The sequence below is a fragment of the Panthera leo genome, chromosome A2, assembly GCF_018350215.1.
Source record: "Panthera leo isolate Ple1 chromosome A2, P.leo_Ple1_pat1.1, whole genome shotgun sequence".
Classification (NCBI taxonomy): domain Eukaryota; kingdom Metazoa; phylum Chordata; class Mammalia; order Carnivora; family Felidae; genus Panthera; species Panthera leo.
Genome location: NC_056680.1, coordinates 15397255 through 15410358, shown reverse-complemented (window position 1 = coordinate 15410358; position 13104 = coordinate 15397255). Strand labels below are relative to the sequence as shown.

General features: G+C 51.1%; 1 protein-coding gene across 3 annotated transcripts in view; it reads right to left on the bottom strand.

Annotated features, from left to right (window-relative positions):
- Nucleotides 1-4033: 4033 nt before the first annotated feature.
- Nucleotides 4034-13104, bottom strand: part of SACM1L (SAC1 like phosphatidylinositide phosphatase) — a 58710-nt gene continuing 49639 nt past the window's right edge. For 2 of the 3 annotated variants that reach the window (XM_042929075.1, XM_042929077.1), the window contains 6 exons: nt 11029-11098; nt 10835-10907; nt 9729-9822; nt 9519-9611; nt 8809-8866; nt 4034-5781 (listed from right to left, as the gene is read on the bottom strand). In XM_042929075.1, coding sequence (XP_042785009.1) covers nt 5645-5781; nt 8809-8866; nt 9519-9611; nt 9729-9822; nt 10835-10907; nt 11029-11098 — 525 coding nt within the window. In that variant the 3' untranslated portion in view covers nt 4034-5644. The remainder of the gene's footprint in view (nt 5782-8808; nt 8867-9518; nt 9612-9728; nt 9823-10834; nt 10908-11028; nt 11099-13104) is intronic. The other variant, XM_042929076.1, reaches the window with a different exon arrangement.

Sequence of the window (13104 nt, the reverse complement as noted above, 5' to 3'; positions counted from 1 at the left end):
TCAGCAATTGTTGTCATAGATAAAACCCTTGACAAGTGTCTCTGTAGGTTTGTCACGTACTGGCTGCAGTTTTGAGCCCCCTCTCTTAACACGAGCTATGCCCACATTATGTAAGTAGATGAGCTAATTTTGAAAACATGGCAAATAAAAGAGAACCCACCCAGTGTCTCGTTTCTGTCACCTTCCCCACGTTTCCCTCCTCAGGCAGCCAGAGAAGCCACACTGACGCAGTGTGACCCTCACGGGAGGTGATGGTTAGAGTCCGTAAGAAAAATCAGAAAAGGGCGCCTGGGTGGCTCAGTCAGTTAAGCGCCTGACTCTTGGTTTCGGCTCAGGTCATGACCTCGCGGTTCCTGAGTTCAAGCCCCACACTGGGCTCTTCGCTGACAGTGTAGAGCCTGCTTGGGATTCTCTCTCTCCCCAACCCCCCAACCCCGCCTCTCAAAAAATAAACTATAAAAAAAAATTAAGAAAAAAAAAAGAAAAATCATAAAGGTCTAATTCTATGGGTTTAAAACAGGGTATGAGCCCTTCTAAATTGCTGCAGAAAAAAAACATCACTGACGAATGGGAAATTCTTTTTTTTTTTTTTTTTAAGTTTGAGAGAAAGCTCGTGAGTGGGGAGGGGCAGAGAGAGGGAGAGAGAGAATCCCACGCAGGCTCCGCACTGTCGGCTCAGAGTCCCTCGTGGGCCTCAAGCCTGTGGACCGTGAGATCATGGCCTGAGCCGAAATCAAGAGTTGAATGCTAACTGACTGAGCTGCCCAGGTGCCCCGACAAATAGGAAATTCTTAACCAGAATGTCTCGACCGGCCTCTGACATGGGAATCACTTCTCTTCTATTGCCCACGTGGACAGGATCAGCCTTTATTGAGATCTTACAAGTCAGTCCGGAGGCAGGTGCTGGGGACAGTGCTGAACAGGACAGACACGGTCCCTGGACTTTATGGCACTTACATTCTGGGGGGTGGGGGTGGGGAGAGTCACAGTGAAGGTAACAAACGAGATGACTACAGATGGTGACCGTTTCTAAGAAGCCAATACATGGGTCAAGTGGTGGCGTGGCAGGGACAGTGCATCAGTCCGGTGGTTGAGGAGCTTTGCGGACCGAATGTCTGTCCAGGAGGAGGCAACAGCATGTGCAAAGGCCCGGAGGTGGGAAAGGGCAGGAAGGAGGCCTGCGGTTGTGATGGGGAGAGTGATCGGGGGTGGGAGTGAGCAGGGTCTGGTCAGTAAGACCTTGTGGGCCAGGCAAGGAGCTTAGATGGTCTTCAAAGAGCACCAGAACGCCACTGGGGGGTGAACACGGGGGCCCTCCCTGCATGAGCTGCTGGGAGAAGACGTAAGTGTGTAGCACGTAAAACCCAACAAAGAACTACTCTCTAGAATATAAAGAACGTCCACAAATCAGTAAGGACAAACAACCTAACAGCAGCCGGCAAGAGACCCCAACAAGGCGCAGAACAGGAACAGCAACGACCCAACAAAGAATTATGAAAAGATGCTCCCGTCTCACCAGTGATCGGAGAGATGCCGGAATGGGATGCCGTTTTATACCCGGTGGATTAAAAAGTCAGAAGTCCGGCTTCCCGAGCATTGGTAGTCACGGGGAGCCACTAGGCCTCTAAATGGCACAGCCAGTTTAGAGAACAATTCCGTGTTATCTGGTACCTTCACGGCTCGTGATTCTCCTACTGGCAGAGGGAAGGCGGACGGGAGCTATGGGGAGCAGGGACGACGGGGACATCTTTGCACCCTCCTCCCTCCCCTCCTGCTTCCACCTCCTAGCTCCCCTCTCCCCTCCCCTCCTCCCAGGTGAGAGCCAGCTGCACACCCCAGGGGCTACCCAGCAGGGTCTTGTGAGCAAAGCCCATGTCACCCGGGTGCTGTGCCACTCAGGGCGCTGGTCTGCTCTGCAGAACGAGCTTGCCAGAACTGCTGGGTGCGAGCACAGGCTCCACCGCCCGCAGGAGTCCAGCTGATTCTCTCTGGAACTAACTCGGAGTCTCACCTTTGGAATTTTCTCCCCTCAGTGGCTGCGGTAGCAGACGTCTACGATGGCCCCGGAGACGCCCACCTCCGGGCACTCATGCCCCCGTGTAATCCCTCCCCTCCCCTCCAGTGAGCTGGACCCAGTGGCGTACTTCTAACGCAGGGAATACGGCAGACATGACGTCCGAGATTAGGTCACGGAAGGCTGGCACTTCGGTCTTGCTGGCTTTGATGAGCCAGGCTGCCATGTCAGGAGAGCCTCCCGAGGCAGGGAGCAGATTTTAAAAACCTACCATAACTTATCTGTATTAGGAGGCTTTCTTCTGACATCAGGACCCTTGGATGATAAAACCCCAAGACCCTAATTTGTTTAAGTCGCTTCCCCAGGCCGCCTGGGTGGCTCAGTCCGTTGAGCCTCTGACTTCGGCTTGGGTCACGATCTCCTGGTTCGTGGGTTCGAGACCCGCGTCAGGCTCTGTGCTGACAGCTCAGAGCCTGGAGCCTGCTTTGGATTCTGTGTGTCTCTCTCTCAAAAATAAACATTTTTTTAAAAGGCTATTAAGCCACCCCTCTGTACACACCCCCCTACATTCTTCTCGCCCTCTTATCCAGGCTCTGGGTTTGGCACACCTCCAATTCCAATCTTGATACCAAAAGTAAATCCCATTCCATCAGGACTGAGGAATCTGCATCACATAACTTTGGGGATCTTCCCCGCCTCTCCCCACCCCCACCCGGGGTCCCTGAATCCCGAATGGGACAAAGCTTGTCATTCTGTAGCTACAAATAAGACAGAGCACAGATTCCTTGGGTAACACACTACGAAATCTCTCGTACTGAAGTACAATCAGAAGCATACCCTTTTTCTTCGCCCCATGGAAGGAAGGAGCTAGAGATTACCGGGCACGAAACACCGGCTGGGGTATCAGGGAAGGACAGAAGGTCACAGGGAACAGGTGGGAGAGATTCTTGAAAGCCCCTTTGCAGGAAGCCACAGGGACAGCTGTCTTCACCCGTACGTGCGGGGAAGGGGCCGCAGTAGCCCACGCAGAGAGCCGACCCCAGGGACGGCCTGGCACAGCCTGAGGCAGCTCTGCTCGGTTCAGAGGGGGACGGTGTACCCACACACCATCTCCAGGGACTCCTGCCTCGCTCCCGTGCGCAAGGGCCTCCTAGGCGCCAAGGTGTTTCCTGCCTCATTCAGACACATCCCCAGCCCCAGAGACTACTTTCTAATAAGCACCACAGTCCTACTTCCCAGCCGAGACCTGTATCATTTTGAAAAACAGACCACAACTCAAGAGGTGGGGGGGCGGGCAGGGAACACCTTTTTACGGACATCATACGTTACTAAATTATTTCCCTGTTTTTTTTTTTTTAACATTTATTCATTTTTGAGAGACAGAGCACAAGCGGGGGAGGTGTAGAGAGAGGAAGAGACACAGAATCCCAAGCAGGCTCCAGGCGCCGAGCTGTCAGCACAGAGCCCGATGTGGGGCTCGAACTCACCAGCCACGGGTTCATAACCTGAGCCCAGATCAGACGCTCGACTGACTGAACCACCCGGGTGCCCCAATGTTTCCCTGTTTTTATCTGTAACTAAAAAATAAGGAGGAGCACAATTTCTCAAGCGATCACTGAAAAGCCAGATTTCAGAAGCCATTAATTTTCTTGCTCACTTGCATTGTCCCGATTTTCTATGAAACCCAAGCACACGCTGCCTGGCATGATTTAAAAATTCTCCGGTAGGGGCGCCTGGGTGGCTGTCGGTTGGGCGTCTGACTTCAGCTCAGGTCACGATCTCGCGGTCCGTGAGGTCGAGCCCCACGTCGGGCTCTGGGCTGATGGCTCAGAGCCTGGAGCCTGCTTCCGATTCTGTGTCTCCCTCTCTCTCTGCCCCTCCCCCGTTCATGCCCTGTCTCTCTCTCTCTGTCTCAAAAATAAATAAACGTTAAAAAAAAAAAATTAAAAAAAAAAAAATTCTCCGGTAAAAAAGAACACCCCTTTCAAGACCAAGTGTGGGAACGACAGCAACGGTGGCTAGAAAAGAATAGGACGTTTATTTTCACGCATGGGTGCACAGTACACGAATTTAGAAACGCAATCGCCGCAGGGTTCTGGAACACGGACGCCTTCAGATCGGACGCGCCAGCATCAGTCCGTGGGCACCGGCGGCTCTCAGGTGGTCTCTGCTATGGTCGTGGGAGGAAGTCCTTCCCGTGAAATGCCCGGTAGCACTCGAGTCATGGAGCACAGTAGACACGAACCAAGTTTCACACATTCCATCTTTGGAACAGATTACACTTATGTACATGTCAGGAATAGGTAGTTCTAAGAATCACTTGCCCTACTGTGAATTTTCGTGACGGAGTTTTAAGCTACAGAGGGTGTCCAGCTATTATCTCTTTTGGAGTTTCTAGAAGCCAACGTCTCTTATTCACGTTTATAAAAGATAACGGGGGGCAAAAAAAGTCGTGTTGAAATCAAGGCGCTTTGAGAGATATTTAAGGACAACATAAGGTATTACTATTGAAATAAACTGTACATATTTTCAAGCACAACACAAATACCGTAGCCGTATTTAATTGAACTGCCTTAAAATAGTGGGGATTATACTACCCTACATACTTTTCTAATATTTAAACCTCATAATTACAGTTTGAATACACAGTCCGACTTATAATTAGAACTATGCACAGCTTCTAAAGCAGATTTTTCAGGTTTGTTTTTGCACAAAAATTAACACTGAAGTTGGTCCTTGATTTGGAGAACGCTAACTTAACTACCGGAAGCGCAAAACTGCAGACACACTTATTGGGAGCTAACAAAACCTTGACGGAGAGGAGAGCGCGGGTGGTGCCATGCGCGGGAAGCAGCTGCGGCCTCCAAGGGCAACCCCAAGTCCAGCACGAGCGCCTCTCGGAGGCCTGCGTGTCTCGACGAACGACCCCCAAAGAAACCAGCATGCCCGGGAGGTCCCGGGAGGGACCGCTGGCCGGTCGAGGGGTATCCTCCACACGGAGGCAAATCCTGAAAACAGAGGCGGCTTTGGACCTTTAGCGTTAAGACACAGGCTTTTACATTCTTTGATTTCATTTACACCTTTAACAAAAGATAAAGTACTATCTGGACTTCTTCTTCATACGCAAGTTCAAGCTGAACTCAGAGGACAGCCCAACCGAAACTTCAGAAGAACGCCAGACCCGACTCCTTGAAGTCTCGTGGCGAAGTCTGCTTGCTAACAGCGACGGCCTCTACAACGACCATAAGGAAACTGAGCTAGAAAAATAATTTTACCATTTTAAATAACGAAAGAAGCTAGATTTCTTAAATATATTACTTATCCTGCAAAAGTTGATCGAATCGACAAGGAATAGATTCCTTCCATTCCAGGAGCTGAATTCGGGTCACCCTTTAATTACAGAAGAGCTTCGAATTATAAACAGAGCCATCCCAGTAGTGAAGAGGTCGCCGAGGCAGGAACGTCAGGCTGATTCTAGGTCACCCCCCCTCCCCCCACACGGAGCACAAGCTGTGCTTCTGGAGAGAGGCTTTAAAAGGACCTCGGGGTGATGTGGAAAGCGGGTCAGTAAAGACTCCAGTTCTGCATGATGGAATCTTCTAAGCCGAGCCGCTTTCCACAGACACAAATTCAGTCCATCTTTTCTTTCTGGACCAATCTGGGAGCATCGACAAAATCTTTGCCGTTATAAAGAATAATAAAAAATGTTCCAATGCTTGCGACTCCCCAGAAGAGCACATAGGCCAGTGTTTCTGTCCAAGTGTCACCTGTTGATATAAACAAACAGAGAGTTGATAAATAAAAGCCATGTAACTGATCCCACATCTAGTTTCAGCTCTTTAGCAACATTTAAGTCTGATGCTTAAACATTAAAAGTTTAGTCTCGACAACATTAAAGTTTATGAGCACATCTACAGGAAAAATACACGAACCTCTCAACTAAGGTTTGAACCGGCAGTTCTCGAACTCTGGCTGGCATCCGAGTCCCGGCCGGGGCCCCGTAAGGCATCGGCTGCTGGGCGCAACCGCGATTCCGACTCAGCAGGTCTGGGCCAGGGCCCAAGAATCTGCATTTCTAACAAGTTCCCAGATAACACCGATGCCCCTGGTCCAGGAGCCACACCTTGAGAAGAAGCACCTGACTAAACTATTCCACGTTACATCACGCAAATAATTATCCCTTTTAGATTATATACTTTATATCACAAGAAGCCATTACTAATACATTCGCTACAATCAAAACACCTGCACAAAAAGTAACCTCACAAACACATACACGCTTCAGAAAACGAAAACGTGTCAAAGCGTATAAAGCAAAACTCCGCAATATCACGTTAAGGACGTATTTCACACAACTCTCCTGGTACAACGCATAGAGTTCACGAAGGTTGGCAGCAGTGGGAAAAGACCTACTGTGTGTTCTCCAACTTGACCTGAACCTGGTGTCGTTTCTCCCCTGCAATAGGACTGTCGGCACCTGCGGGCGGGGAGGCGCAGGCGCAGGCCGAGGGACGGGGAGAGGGCGCCAGGGAAGAAACGCAGGCTCCTAGTGAGCGGTCAGGGGTCCCGCTGCACTTACTTCCCATTCATGGGCTAGAAACCAGACACCATCCTACCTAGACACAATGCCCACGATTTTTTTTTTTTTTAACGTTTATTTTTGAGACAGAGAGAGACAGAGCATGAACGCGGGAGGGTCAGAGAGAGGGAGACACAGAATCCGAAACAGGCTCCAGGCTCTGAGCTGTCAGCACAGAGCCCGACGCAGGGCTCGAACTCCTGGACCGCGAGATCGTGACCTGAGCCGAAGTCGGCCGCTTAACCGACTGAGCCACCCAGGCGCCCCAACCCACGATTTTATAGCGATGAACTGCCGGGAGTCGTTGCCATCCGTAGCGGCAGTCTCTTTTTTACTCAAAAACACGCGTAAACTGATACACTTGCTAATCTTCACCCCTCTGAGTTTGAACATTCTTCTTGGACAAAGAAGAAAGGCAGGTCCTCCCAAGCCTGCCTCGGGACATTCCCCAAAGGACCTGTCCGTCTGTGCAGGCCGAGCTCCCTGAGGTTCTACGGGGACACGCGGGTGTAGAGGCAAGAAGACACAGAACAGATCAAAGCCACAAAACGAATTCAACAGCGGACTGACTGGCTCCCGGAAAAGGGCATCCGCGAGGCGGTGCATTAAAGCCAGCGCGTAGGGAGTGAAGAGGGTGGGCGTCTGAGGACTTGTGGGACGCACGTGCTGGCTGGCCCCGGCCTCGTCCTTCCTTGCCCCCGAACCGGACACGGGAGCCAAGTTATGCCGCACGGCACTCCCTGCGCTCTGGAGCCCGCAGCCCATTTTCGTGCCGTGAACAAGAACGTTTTTTACATTTTTAAAGAGTGGTAACACGCGACGTGCCCCAGAGACCCCATGTAGTTTGGGAAGTCTAAACTATGCACTATCTTGCTCTTTACAGAACAACGCTTGCTAACCCCTGCCCTAGAGTAACAAGAGGGGCTCCCTCCCCTCGAACACCGAGGGGATTACAGGGACCACACCAGCAAGAAGGTGTGCACGTGCGTGTAAGGGGGCTGGCGGTTAAGGGCCCTCAGCTCACAGACTTTTGCCGTGATCTGAGACGGCGGTGAGGAGGGGACGTCCAGGCGGCGTCCCGACAAGCCGGCCCGCAGACCCGGACGGAGGGGGAAGGCCGGAGGAGGCCCGCCTCCAGAGCCGCCGAGGCTGCCCCTCAGAGCCCAGTGCAACCGAGTCCCGGCCTCCAACTGCCACAGCACCGCACCACACTCGACGGAGACACTTTAGTCCCAAGTGCTCATCAGCTTCAGTGACACAGGAAAATGATGAGAAAAGAGAAAAACAGCAAAGATGCCTAAGCACAAGTTCTTGGGCAATTCTGCTCACAATGTGATAAAATTTAGTGATAGTGTATTAACTTATTAACATTTGTCTACTAATAGGTGGTTGTTTAAATGAACTACATACCCATAAACGGGTTTCTTTTCCTTCCTTCCTCCCTCCCCTTTTGTTTTAATTTTAGGCAGAGACAGAGTGCGAGCAGGGAGAGAACCTTACACAGGCTCCACGCCCCGTGCTGAGCCCAACGTGGGGCTCGATCCCATGACGCTGGGATTACGACCTGAGCCAAAATTAAGAGTCAGACGCTCAACCGGCTGAGCCACCAGGGCGCCCTCATAAATGGATTTTAATGCGGCCGTTAAAAATAAAGAACGCAGGGAAATGTTTACATTGCTCAGTGAAAAAAAAAAAAAGGTTACAAAAAATGTATAATATTTCACTTGTGAAAAAAAATCACACACAGTTATGAAGATTAAAACATCAGGGGCACCCGGGTGGATCAGTCAATCAAGCGTCCAACTTGAGCTCAGGTCATGATCTCACAGTTTGTGAGTTCGAGCCCTGCATCTGGCTCTGTGCTGATGCTCAAAGCCTGGAGCCTGCTTCGGATTCTCTCTCCCTCTCTCTGCCCCTCCCCTGCTCGCACGTACACGTGTGTGCACTTGCTCACTCTCTCTCTCAAAATAAATAAACTTAAAAAAAAAAAGAAAAATATTTTAAAATCTTAAATAAATCACCACTAATTATCAGTAAAAGGGAGTATGTGTTTTTCTTCCGTCACATGTAAGGACTGTCACAGCTGCTCGCTCGGCTCACTGAACCCTGCAGGGGACATCAAGGGCTGAGCAGACTCACAATCTCAAGATGCCGTACAAGGAAGCCCCGTGTTCTCAGAAGTTAGTGCAAGAATGTGAAATAAGGGCAGACTCACCAGCCATCAGCAAACAGATAATGCACATCGAGAAGGCAACAACCATGATAATAGGCAACTGGAAAGGCAAACGGAGAGAGAGAGAGACCATCAGGCGAGAATTCTGCTCGACCGGCGGGGGTCTTCGCTTGAAAAAGGGTAAGTAAGACTCTTCTGCAATCTAACACACAAAGTATCTTTTTCTAGCAAAACATCATTACTTAGGCGGTGGGACCCCAACTGCCCAAGTCGCCAGACTGTCAGGTCACAAGAGCTGAAGAAGCGTGGCGATGGCCCTGACAGGTGAGGGAGGCGCCAGCCCCCTCCATTCCGGGACCCTCTGCCCGCTGGAGGAGACCCCAGAGAAGCCCCAGCTAAGTCTGGTGAACAGAGGAGTCACAAAGGGGACAAGCGTCAAAAACATACCCTGCCTTCCACATGTCAGGTGTGCCTCCCGCAACCCCCCAGCGTTAAGGGGAGTAGAATCTTCCTGGAACGAGAGACTCTCCACCCTCCCTCGGGCTCGTGTGCTCTCAGGAAGGCAGTCGAGTGTGCAGGAACACAGACACCAAAGTTATTTTACTCCTCTCCCTCATCTTCTCCTCAGGGAAACCGAGTATTTCCAGTCCCTTTAGGACCACACATTAGGTTTCAAATCAAGGGGAGACACCACTGTCTGTACCTTCAGATACAGTGTTTTTACAAACTTGAAAAACAGAAAGGTTTCTTACAGCCAGGAATTTCAAATCCCGTGGAACACTTAAAGGACTATGAGATTCTAATTCGTCCACTGAGTAGTTCCCAAGAAATAAGTCTATGGAATCCTAGAACAGAAAAAAGGAGATTAAAAACTCCCCACTTGGATGTAGTTACATTACTCAGGGACAGTACAAAGACGCAGCGGCCGAATGAGCAAAGACGAGCAGCAAATACAGACTTACCTGCCTGAAGCCATCGGAGAAGTTGTTCTTGTAATAGCGTATTAGCGAGTTCCAGCCGTCCATGACCAGTCCCAGCTGAGTTCTCTTCCCGGTTCTGGTCAAAAGAGGTGAATCTCAAATTACAGATTTGTATATTACATTCTTCCCCAGTTTTATGGCTGGAAAGTATGTGGTACGGGCGTAAAGTGAATTACAGAGATTTTAAAAATCCTGGGGCGCCTGGGTGGTTCAGCGGTTAAGCGTCCGACTTCGGCTCAGGTCATGATCTCGCAGTCTGGGGGTTCGAGCCACACGTCAGGCTCTGTGCTGACAGCTCAGAGCCTGGAGCCTGCTTCAAAATTCTATGTCTCCCTCTCTCTTTGCTCCTCCCCCACTCATGCTCTCTCTCTCCTTCAAAAATAAAAACATTAAAGAAAAAAAAATCATCCCTGGTGGCTCAGTGCGTTAAGTGTCCGACTCTTGATTTCAGCTCAGGTCATGATCTCAGGGTTCGTGAGACAGAGTCCCGTGTCGGGCTCCGTGCTGACAGCGCAGAGCCTGCTTGGGGTTCTGTGTCTCCCTGTCTCTCTGCCCCTCCCCCGCTCATGCTCTCTTTCAAAATAAACATTAAAGAAGAAAAAAAAAAGAAAAAAAAATGAGATGAGAGGCCCAGGTGAGGTGGTTAGAACAGCAGAGTCTAGGAATCTTCACTTGTTCCCAGAGAATCCGTCTGGCAGAAAACCAAACTCACCAGGTCTTAACCTCTCACTGGCAGCGTGGCCCTTGAACGTGGCATCGGCATCCCCGGCCGCTTCCCTGAGGCACAGAACCTCAGGCCCCGCCCCGCCCCGCCCCTGCCGAGTCAGACCCCACTGACCCAGGGGCTCCGCAGGGCTCGGGAAGGGCCGAGGGGCCGCCGTTCGCTCTCCGCGCAGCAGAACCACAGGCAGGCCGGGAAGCCACCGGCGCCTGGGCCTCACCCCCCACCGAGCCCGACTTGACTGCTGTGAACCGAGGCCCCGGGGGCTGGGCTTTGGCCACTGTCCCACAGCTGCCGGGTGATCCTAACGTGTTCACCAGACGCGAGAGCCGCGGGTCTGAAGTGGTAGCTGAAAAGCACGGCTTGCCTGGTGAAGTCCGTCTTCAAGGCGCCAGTGCCCGCGTACTGCTTGGCACACGCATTTGCGTTGTCGGCCCAGGCTGTGAGAACAAGGAAAAATCAACTGACGATGACGAACGTGGGAGCCAGAGTCTCTAAATCCAAATTATTAATCTATTTCACAACGCGAGTAACCCGGCCCCTATGAAAGAAGTTACCTACCGTTTTTGTAAATCTTCTCAAAATCGTGTTGTTCTTCAAGCTTCTGTCCCACGTGCAACACTCCCAGTCTCTGGAATAAGAAGCACACCGTGCTCAAGCGTAACGGGTTTCGCACACACAGCTCGGGAAGAAGAGCAGACAGTCCCGGCTGGTAGCATGCGGTTCCCAGCTGCAGGTAGAGATGCTGTCCTTGCACACAGGGGGCGCCCCAGTTCCCCACGTCCCCCCGCCCGTGCCCCAGGCCAGGCCACAGAGCCTCTGAGGGCTCCTTGTCCCGCGGCCCCCACTCACCCCGGGCCCCAGCACTCCCCTGGCCCTGCAGGAAGAGGGGCAGAGGGAAAGGGGGAGGGAAAGGGAAGGCAGCGGCAGCATCCCAGCCATCACCTCGTCCTTCCCTGCCAACCCCCACCTCCCACCGCCTGCACCCTCTAGCCTCCCTGCTGTTCCCGTCACCTCCAGCCTTCCCTTTCCTCCCCACAGACTCAGAGGATCTCAGAGGATTCCCTGGCATCCCGAATCCTGCTGTGGAACCCCTTCAGGGGTCACTGACCACAGATCAGGATCCCCTGCCCTGGTCTTTGTCTTGGACCTCAGCCCTCTCAGAACCCCCATCTTCACTGTTCACCTGAGACCACATCTCCCCATTTCTACCCCAGAATGGCCTTTCCACCTGCCCTCCATGACCTTTAGCTGGTGGTGGCGGGAGCGGGTGGTGGGGGGGGGGGGGGAGGTATGCCTGGAGTCCCCACCATAGCCGAACTGATGCGTAGAGTCTTGGAAACGTGGCTTAGGTTGTTCAGTACTGCATTTAGCATGTGAAATAGTTAAGTACCGATTATAGAACCTATTAAATAGGTTTTTGTTTATCGGACTTGGAAACAACCGCTGTTACTATTGTTTCCTTTTCTTTCCTTGCTACCATTGTTTCCATCAAAAAATACACTCTGAAGTAAATCCATCAGATTAAGGAGGACAAGGTACAACACAAACTAGAGCATGCTCCAACAGGGAAACCGCTCCTCTGGCCTGTGTTACCTACTAGGAGTCAAGGACCATTCATTTTAAAGGAGGTGTTTTGCTTCCACAATTCCTGGTATCATAAAATTACCATAAACGAAGTTGGACTGTCATAAACAAAGCTAACCATCTGGGGCAGGAAGCCATTTGGCATGCATTCTGTTTGCCCCCTCATAATAAATGCCAATGTTGGGGCGTCTGGGTGGCTCAGTCGGTTAAGCGGCCGACTTCGGCTCGGGTCATGATCTCGCGGTCCGTGGGTTCGAGCCCCGTGTCGGGCTCTGTGCTGACCGCTCAGAGTCTGGAGCCTGTTTCAGATTCTGTGTCTCCCTCTCTCTGACCCTCCCCCGTTCATGCTCTGTCTCTTTGTCTCAAAAATAAATAAACGTTAAAAAATTAAAAAAAAAAAAATGCCAATGTTATCTGGAACTCTGGGCTTCAGTAATAAAAGAGATGCAAACGAAAACTTAACCTTGAGGCACCACTCTATTAAAATAGAAAAGTTTTAAATAAGAACACGTAAGGCCGGCAAGAGTTCAATGAACCGGATTCACCAACCATGCTGACCAGTTTACCAGTGTCTCACTGGTACCAGTGTAACCTGGCATGACCCTCTCGGAGAGCGTATTCTCTTTGACGCAGCAAATTCTACTTCTAGGAATGAACCCCAAGGGAAGCATTCAAGCTAAAAACAACACACCAAGATATATTCTCTGCAGTGTTACTTATAAGCCAAAAATGCAACAACCTAGTAAGTGCAACTCTTAAAAATGATCGCTGTGTGTAACGCTGGAGGAAAAGGAAATATCAGAAACTGTACGGGGCGCCTGGCTGGCTCAGCAGGTGGAGCCTGCGACTCTTGATCTCCGGGCTGTGGGTTCGAGCCCCATGTTGGGTGTAGAGCTGACTTTAAAATCTGAACGAACAAACGACACCACGTACGCACACACCGACCGCAGGTACAGAAATGTGCACGCCCACAGGTGGAAAGACACAAAACCGAAAACAGGTGGTTTAGGGTGGGGAGCAAGGTGAAATGTTTTCTGTTGTTTGTTTTGG